This window comes from Marmota flaviventris, chromosome 5 (genome assembly GCF_047511675.1).
Source record: "Marmota flaviventris isolate mMarFla1 chromosome 5, mMarFla1.hap1, whole genome shotgun sequence".
NCBI lineage: Eukaryota > Metazoa > Chordata > Mammalia > Rodentia > Sciuridae > Marmota > Marmota flaviventris.
Window position 1 is genome coordinate 65,489,765 of NC_092502.1, and position 16,617 is coordinate 65,506,381.

At 37.9% G+C, this 16,617-nt stretch overlaps 1 protein-coding gene across 2 annotated transcripts in view; it reads left to right on the forward strand.

The window, feature by feature from the left end:
- The window catches only part of Prelid2 (PRELI domain containing 2), an 84,590-nt gene that overhangs the window by 26,569 nt on the left and 41,404 nt on the right, over positions 1–16,617 (forward strand). For both annotated transcript variants that reach the window (XM_071612267.1, XM_027927787.2), the window contains exon 5: positions 14,708–14,813. In XM_071612267.1, coding sequence (XP_071468368.1) covers positions 14,708–14,813 — 106 coding nt within the window. The remainder of the gene's footprint in view (positions 1–14,707; positions 14,814–16,617) is intronic.

The following is a 16,617-nucleotide window of genomic DNA, read 5'->3' on the forward strand; positions in this document are numbered from 1 at the left end:
GAAGTAACAGAAACTCATTACTACAAATGACAGGGACATCTCTGTATCAGTGATCAGGCTACTCAAATTGGAGAGCCAGAAAGAAGTAGGCAGTTTTCACGGTCCCTTGTTTTTCCTATGTCTGGCTCATTGATTACAGTGTTTACTGATCTTCTTTATTCACACAGTCAGCCTGGCTCACCTAGGCCTATGCAAGGTCTCATGTGTCCCAGTAACTGACTAGGTCCTTGAGTTAGAATCCCACCTCTGAAAATATTGCAAGGCCTTGCATAGTTTACTTTGCTCCTTCATGCCTCAGTTTCCTCAGCTGTATGATGGGCATAATATCCCTACCTCAGAGTATGGTTGTGAGCTTGCAGTAGCACCAACCAGCCCATGGGAGACAGTAAATGTCAATGTCTGATATTATTACTTTTGCTGTCGTTAACATCAGAATCTTAAAAATTCCTGTGACTGTGATTCTAATCCCCAGTATTCATTTGTTAACTAGAAGCGGTGCTTATAATTATTTATCATTATACCACCAGAACATACTTTATATTGAGAATTTTGCATTTCCTCAATACACTGTGTCTCCACAAGTATTGTGAACTTCCAATTCAAGACTCATGGGAGTAGGAACCTTCTATTTAAGCCCTGGAGAGGTGGAATTTAAGCCCTGGAGAGAATAGTATTCAGGGGCTAATGCAAGCATTTGGCAGAAGTCCTTTGTATTTCTGGTTCTTTTTTTGGTTCCTACAGTGACTGGTGGTTGCAGCTCCTGGGTTGCCACACAGGTTGCTTTGATGAATGACTTGAGGGTCTCCAGGCTGAAACTCTGCTTTGCCTTAGGACACTGGGACCAAATCAGAAAATAGAAAAGTGAATCTTAATCTGAAGTCTAAGAATAAAATTTAAAGTCAACTTTTCTGAGAATGTGCTTTATTTGTTAGGTAGAGTAAGATCCAGGCTTTTACCTCGGAAAATGGAGAATAGAATGTATTTTTTTTTTTTTTTTTAGGAGAAATTTATAGTTTCTTCCCACTGAAACTTTTGAGATAAGCTTTTTTATTTTTATTTTTTCCCAGTACCAGAGTTTGTACCTACCAGGATTCAGCCACAGAGCCACATTCCAGCCCATTTTAAAATTTATTTTCATTTATTTATTTTATTAAGGACAGGGTCTCACTAAGTTGCTGAGACTGGCTTTGAACTCATGATTCTCCTGCCTCAGCTTCCTGAAGCTCTGGGATTACAGGCATGTGCCACCAAGCCAGGCTTGAGATAGGCTTTTTAATTTCATAATATCTGCTCTTTGCATCTGTTCTTTAACATGTATTTGTCTGGGTTCTTATTCTTCTCTTCCTGGTAATAGATTTTTTTTTATTATACTATGTGGAATATTATTATTGTGCTTTTGATTTGATTTTGGTAATTGACATTTTGCCCAAGTAATGTAATTCTGAAAGTTAATCATCTTTGTGTAAAGGTGTTTTCCTGGTCTTTGCCCTCTCACCGTAGCTGTATGTTTTTTTTTTTAACCACATAGAGGCTTTTCTTGTCTCTTCTAGTATCACCATGAGTGGAGTCTTCCTCTCTGTTCATGATGTTGCAAAGCTGTTGTTTTTGTGTGTCTTTTTGCTTTTGTGTAATAAGATCATCTTTCCACACTCAGTGTAGCTTCCCTATGGCCACGTCTTCACCTGTCCATGTCTGAGGACATCTGCTTTTTCTTTGGTGGTCTTCTTGAAAGAAGAGTGTGTGTTAATAACATTGAGTAGATCCCTCTGATATGTTGGTTCCACATTTACAAATTCACCAATGAAATTCCTCCTGGAATATAGTAAAATAAACATAAAACCCCAAATCACATTTTACAAACAGATTAAGCTAATCGGATGAACAGCTGTTTTTAGTTCAATAAATTTTCATTATTAGGGAAGTTACTCAAATGAATATTTTTCATTCTAATAGATAGGTTTGTAACTCTTTTGAATTTTTTTAATTGTGAATTGCTGGATTGAAACATCACAAGTCTCAAGTCATTTTCTTATAAATTGCAGATTGTATAATTCACATGTTTCAAGGGCAAATTTGGGGGCATTTTTCTTTGTGTATCTATCTTTTTTCCTGTCTTGAGTCTTTTTCTTCTTTGTTTCTCTAGGTGTTGACCTTTCTGATTGACCTCCAACTTGCTTTTGCTGAAGTATTAAAATTCTCTGGTTCTGCTGACTTTACTTGGGTGTATTTGTAAGCCACGATCCTGGCGCTAAAGAGTTTGAGGGTATAGTTGTCTAACAGCCCGAATAAATGCCACTGTTATTTGTCCCCAAACATGCCTCCCTATGCTCACATTGACCTTGATTTTCAGTACACCAGTGGGTGACGGAACAGTTAGCTGAACACACCACAACTGTGACTAGCAGAGCAGCAAGCCCTGTGTGCACATTGACATCTGGGCTGGAGCCTTATTTTTGGCTCCACAAGTCTATCCTCCAAAAGATGCCCATTTGCCTTTTGATGTTTGTGTTCCCATAATCAGGGCCTTCTTTGGTTTTCTATCCTGTATTTAGCATCTGGTGGTTGTGCCCTGAGGTCACAGTTCTCTGCTGGAGCTGAAGCCAACTCTTCCCAGGCCCAGCCTTTGGTTCACAGCCCTTTGTCAAATGAATGAGGAAAGCTCATGGGGATTCAGATGGCACTCCTTCTGGGCTGAAATGGGAATGAAAGGAGGAAAGGGAAAAGGGATGGGACTGGACCAAGGGTAAGTGCAAATTGGGAAGCCCTTATACAATTTGGTGGGCTATGCCATGCAGAAGTAGCCCTGAGGCAGTAACATGGGGGCAGGGGCCAAAGAGCTGCTCCCAGTGAACCTGCTGCGTAGTGAGATTTGGAAACATCTGCTAACTAGTCAGTATCCCGTGGTCCTAGTGATAAGCAGACCTATAGTGATAAGCTGGCATCCCTTTTGCAATCCTAATTTCTCCTTGGTCATCTCTGGGCTCTTTGGGCCTGGGAAGAGTTGGCTTCAGCTCCCTTCCAGAGTGATGTGAAGATTTAATAAGATAATAAACCAAATGCTCTATGCTTGGAGAGCATAAAACACGAAATAAATGTAAGTTGTTATTGGAACTAATGGTGAATAAATGTTGTTTTCAAAATGAGATGGCTTTTTAAAGGCACTACCTTTGGAAAGTGGAGTAAGCCTTTTTTTTTTTTTAATTTGAAAAGGGAAGTGGTGACTGAGCTGAAAACAATGTTGTTTTGCCAAGAAAGCATTCTATAGCATTTATGAGGAAGAGCTTTTGAAATATCATAGTGGATGACTATTGATTTTTTTTCATTTTCCTTTGACTTTTGGTTTGGAGTTCTGTTAGTCCAAGGTTCGGGCAGATTCAAATGTAGATGCATCATGGTGCTTCTAGTTTTGTAATCAGGGCTGGCTCCAGGTGAAGCTCTAGCTAGATTTGGAAACTTGTGATAACTAGTCAGTATCCTGAGGTCCTAGTGATAAGCAAACCTCAACTGGCATGCCTTCGAGAACTCCATTTTTTTGCAAAGTTCTTGTTAATCTTATAAAGCATGACCCATTGATAATCTGGCTCTCCAGCAAACAGCAAACACTTCTCAGCAGGAATGCTATGCTGAAAAGTTTAGCAAAATTCAGGTGAGGGCCTTGTTGAATGTATATTAGAGGAACGATCAATGGAAGTAAGAGATGAGGGAGGAAGACTTAAGGGGGTCTGAGTAATGTCAAAATTGTGTGACATTCTTTGCTCTTACAGAGCAGACATGCTAGCTAATTTTTTTTCTTTATTGTTGTTGTTGTTTTGTTTTGGTACCGGGGATTGAACCCAGGGGTGCTTACCCACTGAACCACATCCCTAGCTCTTTGCATTTTTTGAGACAGAGTCTCACTAAATTGCTTAGGGCCTCACTAATTTGCAGAGGCCAGCCTTGAACTTGCAGTCCTCCCCCCTGCAGCCTTCCAAGTTGCTGGGATTACAGGTGTGTGCCACCTGTAATACTTGGTCAACCTAAACATTTTGAGACAATAGAGAGAAATCTGGAGATGGCTCCACCTCCTCTGTCAGTCTGTGCATGCCACCTGGGAGCATGACTGCCATCAGAACTGATACTGGTAGTTAAGTAAAGAGATGGAGAAGAAAACTGACAAGCCAAGTTCGCATTCCAGGTTTGCACTTGTGAGTATATTTTGACGTGTCTTCTGAGCTCAGGTGGAGGCTTCTCCATTTCATGCATGCCTGACTTCGAGAGGGTGTGGCATCAAGAGGAGTTTTGTTGATAGTTCAGTTTGATTTTCCCTTTAGCTCTGGAGGGATTCAGCAGCCTCTTGTGTGAAGAGAGGGAAAACCTTCCAGCCTCACTTAGGTCTAGTTGGGATGGATGCTACTCCAAAAATTCTCCATTAAATATTTTAAATAACTTTTCATATTTTTCACAGGTTTTGATTGCATGTTCATTGCAGAATAGTTACAAAATACTTGTAAGAAAAAACCAGGACATGCTCATGCCCTCTTTGGCTCTGTTTCCTTCCTAGCCAGTTACCCCAGAGGAAACAGATATTTTGACCTCCATCCTTATAGGTTAGCTCTGCTTGTTGTTGCTCTTCATCTCCAGTAGAATCCTACATTTTGTTCAGCCTGTTTTGTTCACTTAGTGTTGTGTCTGGGAGCAGCACCTTGGGTGTGTCAGTAATTTGCTCTTTTTCTGTTGCTGCGTGGCATTCCTTTGTGTGAGTGGTCTGTAGTTGCTGCAGATTATTTACTCATTCTGCGGAAAAATTATCCAAACACACAAACGTGGAGTTGTACTGTACACAGTATTCCAGCTTTTACATTAACTTCACACTACTTTTGGGACTAACTTTATTTATTTATATTTTTGTGGTACTGGGGATTGAACTCAAGGGTACTGTACCACTGAGCTACACTCCCAGCACTTTGTAATTTTTATTTATTTATTTAATTTTAATTTTTTTTGGCACCAGGGATTGAACCCCGGAGTGCTTAACTACTGAGCTACTTCGAAGCTCTATTTTTAATTTTGAGACAGGGCCTCACTAAGTTGCTGAGGCTGGTCTCAAACTTGCAATCTTACTGCCTTAGTCTCCCAAATTCCTGGGATTACAGGCATATTCCTCCATGTCTATAGTTTATTTATTTATCAGATATATTCATTGTATAAAATTATTACGTATTCTAGTTATTGAGCATTTGCTCCTATATAAAATGATGTGATGAATCTCTTTATAGATTGATGTAAGCCATCATCTAAGATTATTTTCTTAGGACATACCATATATATATTTTATATTAATATTTAAAAATTTCTTTTCTAATTAGTTATACATGACAGCAGAATGCATATCATTTCATTGTACACAATGGAGCACAAATTTTCATTTCTCTGGTTGTACATGATGTAGAGTCGCACCATTTGTGCAATTATACATGTACCTAGGGTATTAATGTTCATCTCATTCCACCATTTCACCTACATCCAAGCCCTCTCCCTTCCGCTCCCACCCTTTTGACCTATCCAAAGTTCCTCCATTCCTCCCATTCTCCCCCCTTATGGATCAACATCCACTTGTCAGAGAGAACATTTGGCTTTTGGTTTTTTGGGGATTGGCATACTTCGTTTAGCATTATATTCTCCAACTCCATCCATTTACCTGCAAATGCCATAATTTTATTCTCTTTTAATGCTGAGTAATATATATATATATATATATATATATCTATCTCACAGCTTCTTTATCCATTCATCTCTGTTGAAGGGCATCTAGGTTGCTTCTACAGTTTAGCTATTGTGAATTGAGCTGCTATAAACATTGATGTGGCTGTGTTACTATAGTATGCTGTTTTTAAGTCCTTTGAGTATAGACCAAGGAGTGGGATAGCTGGGTCAAATGGTGGTTCCATTCCAAGTTTTCTAAGGAATCTCCATACTGCTTTCCAGATTAGTTGTACCAATTTGCAATCCCACCAGCAATGTATGAATACCTTTTTCCCTGCATCCTCGCCAACAATTATTGTTGCTTGTATTCTTGATAGCTGCCATTGTGACTGGAGTGAGATGAAATCTTAGAGTAGTTTTGATTTGCATTTCTCTAATTGCTAGAGATATTGACTAATTTTTTTCATATATTTGTTGATTGATTGTATATCTTCTGAGAAGTGTCTATTCAGTTCCTTAAGTACATACCATATTTTACCACATAATCATGGCAGGTTTTTTATTTTTTGCCAATTTTTTTTTCTTTTGCGAAAGAGTGGGGTGAGACCATTATGCAAAGTTATTTTTATTGTACTGATATTACTTAAAAATTATGTATTAGTAAACTATCCTTGGTGAAGATTAGAATACTTGGAATACTCAGGAATACATGTTAATGTGGTGGTAATGATTATGTGGTGAAATATGGTATTATTAGAAGTAGATCCTAAGGGTTCAGGGATTTTGAGACTTTCATTAGATGTTGCCAGACTGAAGCACATGCTCCTAAGCATCCCAGAAAACTCCCCAGGGTCATGGCCCTTCCAATGTTGTATAGATCTGTACTTGAAATAGTATCAAGAGCATGATATGTAATTGTGGGGCGCAGTGCAAGATGACAATGCAGAGCCCCTACATTTCAAGACAGTGACATCAGAGTATTCAACCAAGTGTATGGCCATTCTAAATGCTGAGCCCTTTGTGACCACCTTCTCACAAATACCACCCTGAGTGGGATGCCTTCACAGCCTGATATCTAGGGATAAGCTTCCAGTTGGGCCAGTTCACAAACCGTTGTATGTTTTGAATATTTGCCCATCAGCTAAGGATGCCAGTAAATTTTCTTTGAATAGACATTTTTATAGGTACTAGAATTATGGGAAAGGACACGGGTTCTGGTTAACTGGGGATTCAAGTAGTGGCCTTGCCATTTACTTTTGTGTGACCTTAAGCAAGTTTGCTTCCTTGAACCTCTGTTTTTTCACTTGCAAAATGAGCTTAATATTATCTATCTCACAAAATTGTGAGAATTAACTGAAATGCATATTTATAAAATACTTAATACAGTGCTTTACAATGATAGGCTATTAAAAAGTGTTAACGGTTATTATTATCAATTCTTAAATACGACATTTTAAGAGATGGAACAAGACAACCTAAAATATATACCTGTCCAAAATTCTTGGCCTCTGAGGTTCCTTAGTGTTATGGTAACACTAAGGAATAAACCAAATGTTCACTCTTAACAATTAGATGGATACCCATGAATCCTCCATGGGTTAAAAGATCAACTCAAGGCTGAGGATGTGGCTCAGTGGTAGATCACTTGCCTAGCATGTGTAAGGCCCTGGGTTCTGTCCTTGGCACTGGAAAAAAAAAAAAAACCAGCTCAGTGGGAACAGACTCCAGGAGAGCAGGTTAGAGCTGGGGCAGGTGTGTGGTCTCACAGTCTCTCAGTGTTTGAGCATGATATGGTGGCATTGGGGTTGGGGAGGAGGCTGGGACAATGGGAGGGTTCCCAGAATTGCAGGGCCTGTCATTGCCTTTGTTGATAAGTGGTTCATGGTGATTGAGGGCCACTGAAAAGTTACTGAAGTATAAGCGGATTGGAGTTCTCTGGAACTGGATTTGAACTGTAGGCATTTAACTTCTCAGCCTCTGTGTTTCTCTTACTATAAATGGGAACAATAATGGGGATGATGATAGAATAAGATTATTACCAAGATTAGTAGTGTTAGTATTGTTTACTAACATTTGTTGAGTGCTTACACATATACCTTGAGTGCTTTACACTGATTACCTTTTTCAACCTTGGGACAAATTATGAAATATGTATTAACCCATTTTAAAAAGGAGAGCAAGCTTCACAGAGCTTCAGGAACTTACCTGTGTGGGTAAGAAATATAAGATGTGAATCCAAGTGGTCTAATTCCAGAAACCACACCCTTAATCATTGTTCTGTAGTTCATTCTACTATATCTATCTATCTATGAATCTGTTATCATCTATTATCTATCTCCATACACATATGTGCATACAGAGCATGTATTATACAGGGAATATTTATTTATATTTTATTTGTAAATATAGTATTAACTTATATGTCAGGACTAAAAATTGCACAGCATTTCTCTAGCGCTCTGTAAATGTCATTGGTTCTCTGAGGAAGCAGCTTTAGAACTGGGTTTAGCCTGACAGCGTGGGGGGTGCAGATAGGAGCCAGGCAGGCTCCACTGCAGTGTCAGCCCCAGGGAACTGTGCAGAGGGAGTGAGCATGCCTGAAGTGACCTGAAGACACTGCGGTTCCTTTGGGGCACCCTGTCACTGTGGTTACAGGAGAAGGCCCTGAACACCATGATTAGAGCTGAGATGTCATCACAGCAAGAATATCTGTGGAACATATTCCCTCCCCTCAAAGACACTTTAATTAAATTCCCATCATGAAAACAATTAGGTGAGATTTGCCATATCTACCTGGTCAATAATTCAGAGACAGGATCTCATTAAGAGTTGTTGCTTTTTCAGAAACTGCCATTTTGAGCATTCAGAGCTGGTAGCTGCATGCTCTAGGGATTGATTCCTGATCCATATTTCCCCTGAACTTTTTTATTTTATCAAATTCAGAAGGAAAAAAAAATATTTAAATGACCTCAGTGGACACTGATTGTATAAATTGCCATCCATTTTCACAAAGCTGTTTCCAGATTGGAGTGGTGCTTTCTCTGTCACGATTCCAGTGTGTTCTGTGTTGAGTTATATGTTTTGAGTGGGTAAAGCACTAGGTGCAACTCTCATACAGGCCCTGCTTGTGGGAGTGAGCAAGCCTCACATGCTGTGGGTGGCTTATCCCTCAGTCTGGTGCAGGCTGCCCCCTGCTGATCTAGGAGGTGGAACTTCTGAGACATTTGGTTTACTTCCCGACAGAAGCATTGAGATGTCCCATGAATGTCTTCTCTTCTTTTGCTTCTTCTCTTCCTCTTCCCTACCCTGCCTCCTCATCTCCAGCCTTTCCTTCCTATGGGCATTGATTTTCTACCCTATGCTAGTCATTGCAATTAGATTGAGGACGTAATGAAGAAAAAATTAGATACAGCAATTTTGAAAAACATTTGGCTGTTGAAAAGTTGAAATTGTGCATATCCTATGGCCCAGATATTTGCTGGATACTCTACAGTCACTTGGGTATTTATACCTAGATACACTGTATTTTCATAACAGCACTGTTGATAATAGCTCTAAATGGGTTCATCTAAATGACATTTTCATTAGTCATTAAATAATTTGGAGTGTTTTCAGACAATTGAATACTATGCAACAATGAAAATGAACAAACAATAGCTACATGCAACAATCTGGATGAGTTCCATGAACTAAGTCTGAGTGTGCAGGCTGTTTGCTGTGTCTGCTTAGCAAACCGGCAGTGACATGACCACTATGTGCTTAGAAAGCTGACTTTGGGCAGTGTAGAGCATAGGGTCTCCATGCTGGAGAAAAGGATCCCAGTCGGAGGCAGTTGCTGTGGTTCTTTCTAGAGAAGAATGTGCTGTGCTAGACCAGGAAGGAGCTGCAGTAAGGGGAAGAGTGCATGGATTAGTGAGGGTCATTAGGAGTAACATAAACACAATCTGGTGACTGATTGGATATTTGGATTGATTATATATAGAGAGAACCATAAGACATATTGAGGTTTCTAATCTCATAGTCCAGGAGGATGGATGTGTCATTAGCAGAGATCAGAGGAGCAGTCAGGTTTTGAGGTGATCAATAATGAATCTGCACATCATGAAGCTATATGATTCTAGATGAGTTATTTAACTTCTCTTTCCCAAAGGTTTTTTTTTAATATATAAAGAGAGAAAATGATTTTCATAGCATAACAATCTCTGAAGATAACACTTTATCTAGTACCTAATATACACAATTAGTATTATGGTTCAGATATGACGTGTCCCCCAAAAGCTCATGTGTGAGACAATGCAAGAAGGTTTGGAGGAGAAATGATTGGGTTATAGGCTTAACCTAATCAGTGAATCAATCCCTGATGAGCGGTAACTGGAGGCTGGTGGGGTGTGGCTGGAGGACAAGGCTCCTGGAGGGCATGGCTATGGGGTTTATATTTGTATATGGAGAGTGAAGTCTTTCCTTTTCTGATCACCGTATGAGCTGCTTCCCTTTGCTATACTCTCCTGCCATGATGTTCAGCCTCACCTCGAGCCCCGAGGAATAGAGCTGGCCTTCTGGGGACCAAGCCCTCTGAAACCGTGAACCCTCAAACTTTTTCCCCTCTGCATTGGTTCTGATTGGGTCCTCTAGTCACAGCAGTGAAAAAAGCTGACAAAGACAGTAACTATGAAGAGGAGTCTCCCTGTGTATGTAACAGCATAAATGCAGTGCCATTCTCCCTTCAGGATTAACAGAGATGAAAGAGAGGCGCAGGGAAACCCGACTTATCCTCATGTCTCTTGAGTGAAGTACGATATACTTCAAGTGTGGGTGGGAAGAACAGTCTTAGGACAAAAGGCACAAAGAGCTGAGATTACATAGTGTGGGGACATGAAAGCCAAGAGGTGATTTAAGGAGATTTTTAAATGAAAGGCAAGCTGAAACTTAGTGTGTAGTTTTGCTGAAAATGGTGCTTGGTAGCACAGACCCTTTTAAAAAGCAATGTTTTATTTATAAAAATGATGTGCAAGACCTTAACTGTTTATTTTTTAATTGCCAGAGTAATACATATTTATTATAGAAAACTTGTAAACAACTGAAAGAAACTGAACACCTATAAATAAATTGCACCTATCTTTCTAATGCCTACAGGTTCTGTTCACTGGAATTTCAGCTCTATCCATTCATCTATCTATCCCTGCATCCCTCCATCATTCATTTCTCTCTCTCTTTCTTTTACAGAGATAAAATTAAACTGTACGTCATGTAAACTGCTGTGTTTTGCATAGAAACTTTCATGGAGGCTAATGCTACTGAGAGAGATTTGGGTTAGCTCTATGTAGTAAGAAGAAAATGTCCAATGTGCTTTGTCAATGAGTTATTGAGGGAGAAAGCAACATTTTCTTCTTTGACAGTCTTAAAATGTAATAGGATAAACTCTCTTCTCATTGATGGCAAGGGTATGACCCCACTTTACTGCCCTGTTATTCTCTGATATGTGGACAAACCCTGAGAGTGCTTTTCTAAGGACTTACTTCTCCCAAAAGTGGCAGGAAGAAATATTGGTTAGAATATGATGTAAGAGAGACTTTTTATTAATCCCTCACCTACGCTTGTCTTGAGGACTGAAGAGTTCATCTTTCCCGAGAGAGTGAGTCTGCTCAACTTTTCATTTTTAAATATTAGAATCACTGTAAAATTCTACTCTGACTAATCCAGAATAAAGAGGGGGAAGATTAGTGTCACGAGGATATAGTTTTACATGAGCAAATCATTTTAAATAAGTTTAAATCTAAGAAGTTGCTTAGAGTGAAGGCGTTTATGTCAGATTGGATGGGATAACTCTGTGTGTGTGTGTGTGCTTGTGTGCATGTAATAGTAAATGGGGAGGGAAGGATGAAGTGAGAGAGAAATTCAAAGACTTTTTGTATTTGCACGATTTCAGTATATAGACTATTGATATTAGAAGGTCTGGTTTAAGGGGTTATAGTAGCTCTTTTGCTAAATTCACAACTTGTTGGATTCATTATCTTCTCATATGTATTTTTTTTTGTGTATCAGAACCTGTGCTTATGTAAACATGCATCCCTAAATGAGTAGAAATATGTAGACCCACCTACTGAAGACCTGGCTCTCATTTTTTATAGGGATGTAAGAAGGTAGGGAGAATACTTTCTTTGTTGAATATTTTTGATTAAAAAGATATTAATTAAATCAATGAATTTAACAAATGTTCATTGAACTCGAGTATAAGCACTGTGTTGAAGATGGGGAATAGGAGATTGAAAGTATTAAGGAGTGACAACTAGCTTTTTAGTCATTGGTGCACATGTAACTGTTCATCTGTGTCTATTACTTGGTGAACAAAGAAGAGAAGTCCCTGTTACCTTCAGGATAACTCCTCAGCCAAACACCATTTCAATATGATTTCCACTCATCCTTTCAGCTTCATCTGTTAACACTTCCCATATTTACCTTTTGCTCTAGTCCTTTATGGGAAGATTATGGGAAGGATTTATGAAGTCCTCAAACATCTGTGGTTCTTGAAACTTCACGCCTCCTTGCCTGGGTCCTTGTGGTTTTCCTCTGATGGAATGCTTTGCTTGTTTGCTGACCCTTGCCCACAACATCTTTTCATATTTTCTGCTAAACAGTGAGATCCTGGAGAACAGCTGCCATTTCCTTCACTATGGCCTCTAGAACTTAGTATAATGCTTAGCATATAGAAGCCACACAGTCAGTGTGTTGAACAAATGAATGAATGAGGTGAAAGTAAGTGTAATCCAAATCTCTAGTGGTGATGAATACATGGGGCTTTTGTGTATTTGGGAAAGTCTTAATTTCTCTTTCATTTTTGAAGGGTAGTTTTGCTGAATTCTTGGTTTGTGGTTTTCTCTTTCAGCATTCTGACTGTATTATCTTTTTCTCTTCTGGCTTGTAAAGAAGAGAAAAACTCACTGAAAACCCTATGAATAGGGGCTGGGGTTGTGGCTCAGTGGAGGAGTGCTCACCTAGCACATGTAGGGGCATTGGTTTCCATCCTCAGCACCACATACAAATACCACATACAAATGTGTCCATCTACAACTAAAATATATATTTTTTAAAAAACCCTATGGAAGCTCCCTGTATGAGCTGATTTTTTTCTTGCTGTTTTTGATATTTTTTTCTTTGTGACCTTTGACAGTTTGATTATACTATGTCTTGGTGTGCATCTCTTTGGATATAAGCTAATTGGAACTTATTAACCTTTTTGAATTTGTATGACCATTTCCTTTTTCTAATCTGGGAAATCTTGGCCATTATTTCTTCATATAGCTTCTTTGTCTTTTTCTCATTCATGTCTGTGTTTGAGACTCCCATAATGTAAGTTGATCCACTTGATGATATTTCATATGTCTATTAGGCTGTCCTCATTTTTCTTAATTCTGTTTTCCTTTTGCTTCTGTGACTCAATAATTTCGAATGACCTATCTTCAAGTTTGCTGATTCTTGATCAAGTTGCTATTGAATCCCTCAAATGAATTTTTCAATTTAGTTGTTATATTCTTCAACTCCTGAATTTCTGAGTTTCTCTTTGTTGATATTCTAATTTTGTTAATGTATCAGTTTTCTGATTTCATTTATTTGTCTCTCTGTGTTCTCTTTTAGCACACTGAGCATTTTAAGATAATAATTTCAAATTCTTTTTCATGTAATTTCTGGATTTGTATTTCTTCAGGGTCAGCTGCTAGAGATTTATTTGGTTCTTATACTGGACCATGTTTCCTTGTGTGCTTTTTTAATTTTGTTGATATTTGGGCATCTCATCTCTTCCAGTCTTTATGGATTCACTTTGTACAGTAGAAGAGTGTACAGTCAGCCAAGTTAGAGATTTTAAGAATCTTCCAAGCATTCTCTGAGGATATGTCTTCCTGGCTTTTGTGTGTATTTCCTCACTTAAAAAGAGACCTCTGATATTATCCAGAGCCCATAATCCCTTGTTCCTTTTGGTGTCTGTCTGTGGTACTTCAGAGTCTCTAGTGCTGAAACGAGTTGCCACGTTTGCTTTTGTTTGCTGTGGCCACCAGGCATCCAAAGTAGACTGTTGTTCCATTCAGTAACTTAGTCATGCCTTTAGGAAGCACCCTGTAAAGACAGAAAGTAACTCTTCTTTTTCCCTCCTGAGGGAGAAATGAGGGATTGGAAGTTTACTCCTGATTGTGCTATTCTGTGCTAGGTGTGAGGGTACAGTCATGAGTAAATGCAAAAAAGTTTCTTATATGCTTTGATGTGGCTTTTCTTGGCTTTTCACTCACTTGGGGTGCTGCCAACTCTTAATTGGTTTCTGGAGTTCTTACAGTGAATCTGGTTTATATGTTGTTGTTAAATCAAAGTCTTCATGGTGGTATGAGGGCTTGGGGCTTCCTATTCAGCCATCTTACTTATATCACTCTTAAAGGGAATCCAAATCTGTTTTGTGAGATGGAGATAATTAATATTGTAGAGCTTTGATAATTAGCATTTGTAGAGATGGAAGCATATCTGTTCTCTCCCCCACCTTTCCAGTCAAGGATTAAAGAAGTCATTCCAGACTTCTGACTTTGTAATCTAGTGTCTGTCTCTCTTTAGTAATAGTGGTTAACATTTAGTAAATGCTGATTGTGTGTCAGTCATTTTTCATATTCCTATTATATGTAACAACTCACTTGTTATAATAGTTTAAAAGGAAGATAGTATGATTTCTCCCATTTTACACGTAAGAAAACTGAGTGGCAGAGAATCTATATAATTTATCTAAGGTCATACAGCTGATGATTATCTTAGACTCAATTTTCAAAAGGCATTAAATGGATATTTTGCAGCATTAAGTTAATATTTTTAAAATTAGAATGGTGTTGTTTATATTAGTCAAGTTTAAGCAAAATCATTTGTTGCAACAGGCAATTATTCAATTATTATGGATATTATTTTGTGTTGATTGTAAGTGGTAATTACACTGCTGAAAATATCTATAATTTACATATCCAAATGTAGAATGACATCAAAGTTGTATTTTTTGCAGGACAGAATTCATTCAGAGAGGCAGGATTTCAATCACAGGGGCTGGATTTCTCAACTGTATTTTGGAAACTTTTGCTGGCACATTCTTAAGACAGGGGGCACAGAAGGTAAGCTTGTTTCCACTTTGAACCAACATTATTTTAAAAAACCACAGGGATTCCAATAGGGCATTGAAAATGATTTAACAAGAAAAATTGTCATGAACAGACATAATTAGAAAAAATACAGTTAATAAACAAATGTATCCTGAAATAATTTCTCTCAATAATCTCAATTAATTAATTAAAATAAATCTAAATCAAAATAAAACTAAAGTACCACTATTAAATTAAAAATATGCTGAAGTCTTCTTGTGCTAATATAGAGAATACTTTAGTCTAATTAAGAACAATATCATAATGAATAAACATATTTATAGTACATGAAATATAACAAATATATAATAACTGCATAATAATAATTAATATTTATTAAGTGCTTACTATTATTATTATAGTAATTGGATGAATTTTGGTAATTGGATGATATAGTAATTGGATGATTATTGGATGAATTTTTATTTCTTATCTCACTTAATCCATATAAATCTTTAAAGTGGCTATTACTGTCCTTATATTATGGATGAGGAAAATAGACCTGGAACTCCCAAGTGTCCATTCTTATAGAGTTCAGGCTCTGATTTGAGGGAGCTTAGGCTTCCATGAAGGTGATTTAGAAACCCCTTTGTGGTTCTAAGGTCCCGTCTGCCCTGTTTAAAGTGGACTCTTTCTGTTTTTAATCTGTCTGACATGGCAGTACATCTGACTTTTATGTATTCCATTTTCTTGCCCTTGGAGCACTGTTTGAAAAATTTCTTTAGAAGAAAGTACATTTTTCATGTGTCCTCATATGCTTATTGCAGTGTTGATTATAGAGCAAGTACTCAGAAGTGTTTTATTATTGTTGTTATTCATTGTGATGGTAATTATTCCCATTATTTGCTCAGAATATAATGCATGTTACCTCATTTTCTTGTTGTATGGGATAAAGTTAGTGGATGGTCTAAGGAAATATTGTAATTACTGGTTAATGGACTCTTGCTTTTCATTTTTTTTTTTCCAAGAAGGAACCTAGACCAGAAGGCATTATTTGGGGGGGGGGGGGGGTGTTGATAAGTGTGATGAATCAGTAGTTGGTACTGTTCCATACACCATAGTCATCATGTTGAGGTTGGTGTGTTCTTGGCTCAGTTGAGGTGGTTTCTGACACATATCCTGACTTGTCTAGATGACTTTATCCTGGGCTTGAAAGGAGTACTTAATTTCTAAAAGGTCTGATTTCACCTTTAATCACTAAGACATTATTGCTAGGTTTTCTGCTGTGTCACAATGTATGCATTTGTAAAACTCCCCATGTTCTAAAAAATTGCATTCTAAGTATGATGGGGGTGATGAGAAAAATAATTTTATTATCATGTCCCTGACTAAATGGGCTTCTTATGCATCCTTTAAATCTTGTGTTATAACAACAACATAATAATAATTAAATACATTTTTTTGTAATACAGGTTTATTAGAAGAATTTAATTCTTTTTTGGGGGAGGGATAACATTTAGCTGAATTAGTGTTCAAAATTAGCGTTTGATGATAGCGTTCCCTGTCATCAAATTGGCTGTAGTTGTTAATTTGTAAAAACCATTCTTGTCCTGTGAGCCATGTAGAAACAAGTGTTGGGCTGGATTTGGCCTTGGGGCTGTGGTTTGCCAACCCTTGCTTTAAATAAGTGAACATTGTTCAATTAATCCAAGTGGGTCTGTATTTGATCTGCCAATCAATCTGAACCTATTAATGACTTTTAGTCATACAGAGATTGTGTACATTTTGATCCTGTGATGTGCAAAAAGTGAACATTTTGATTCTTATTTTACAAATG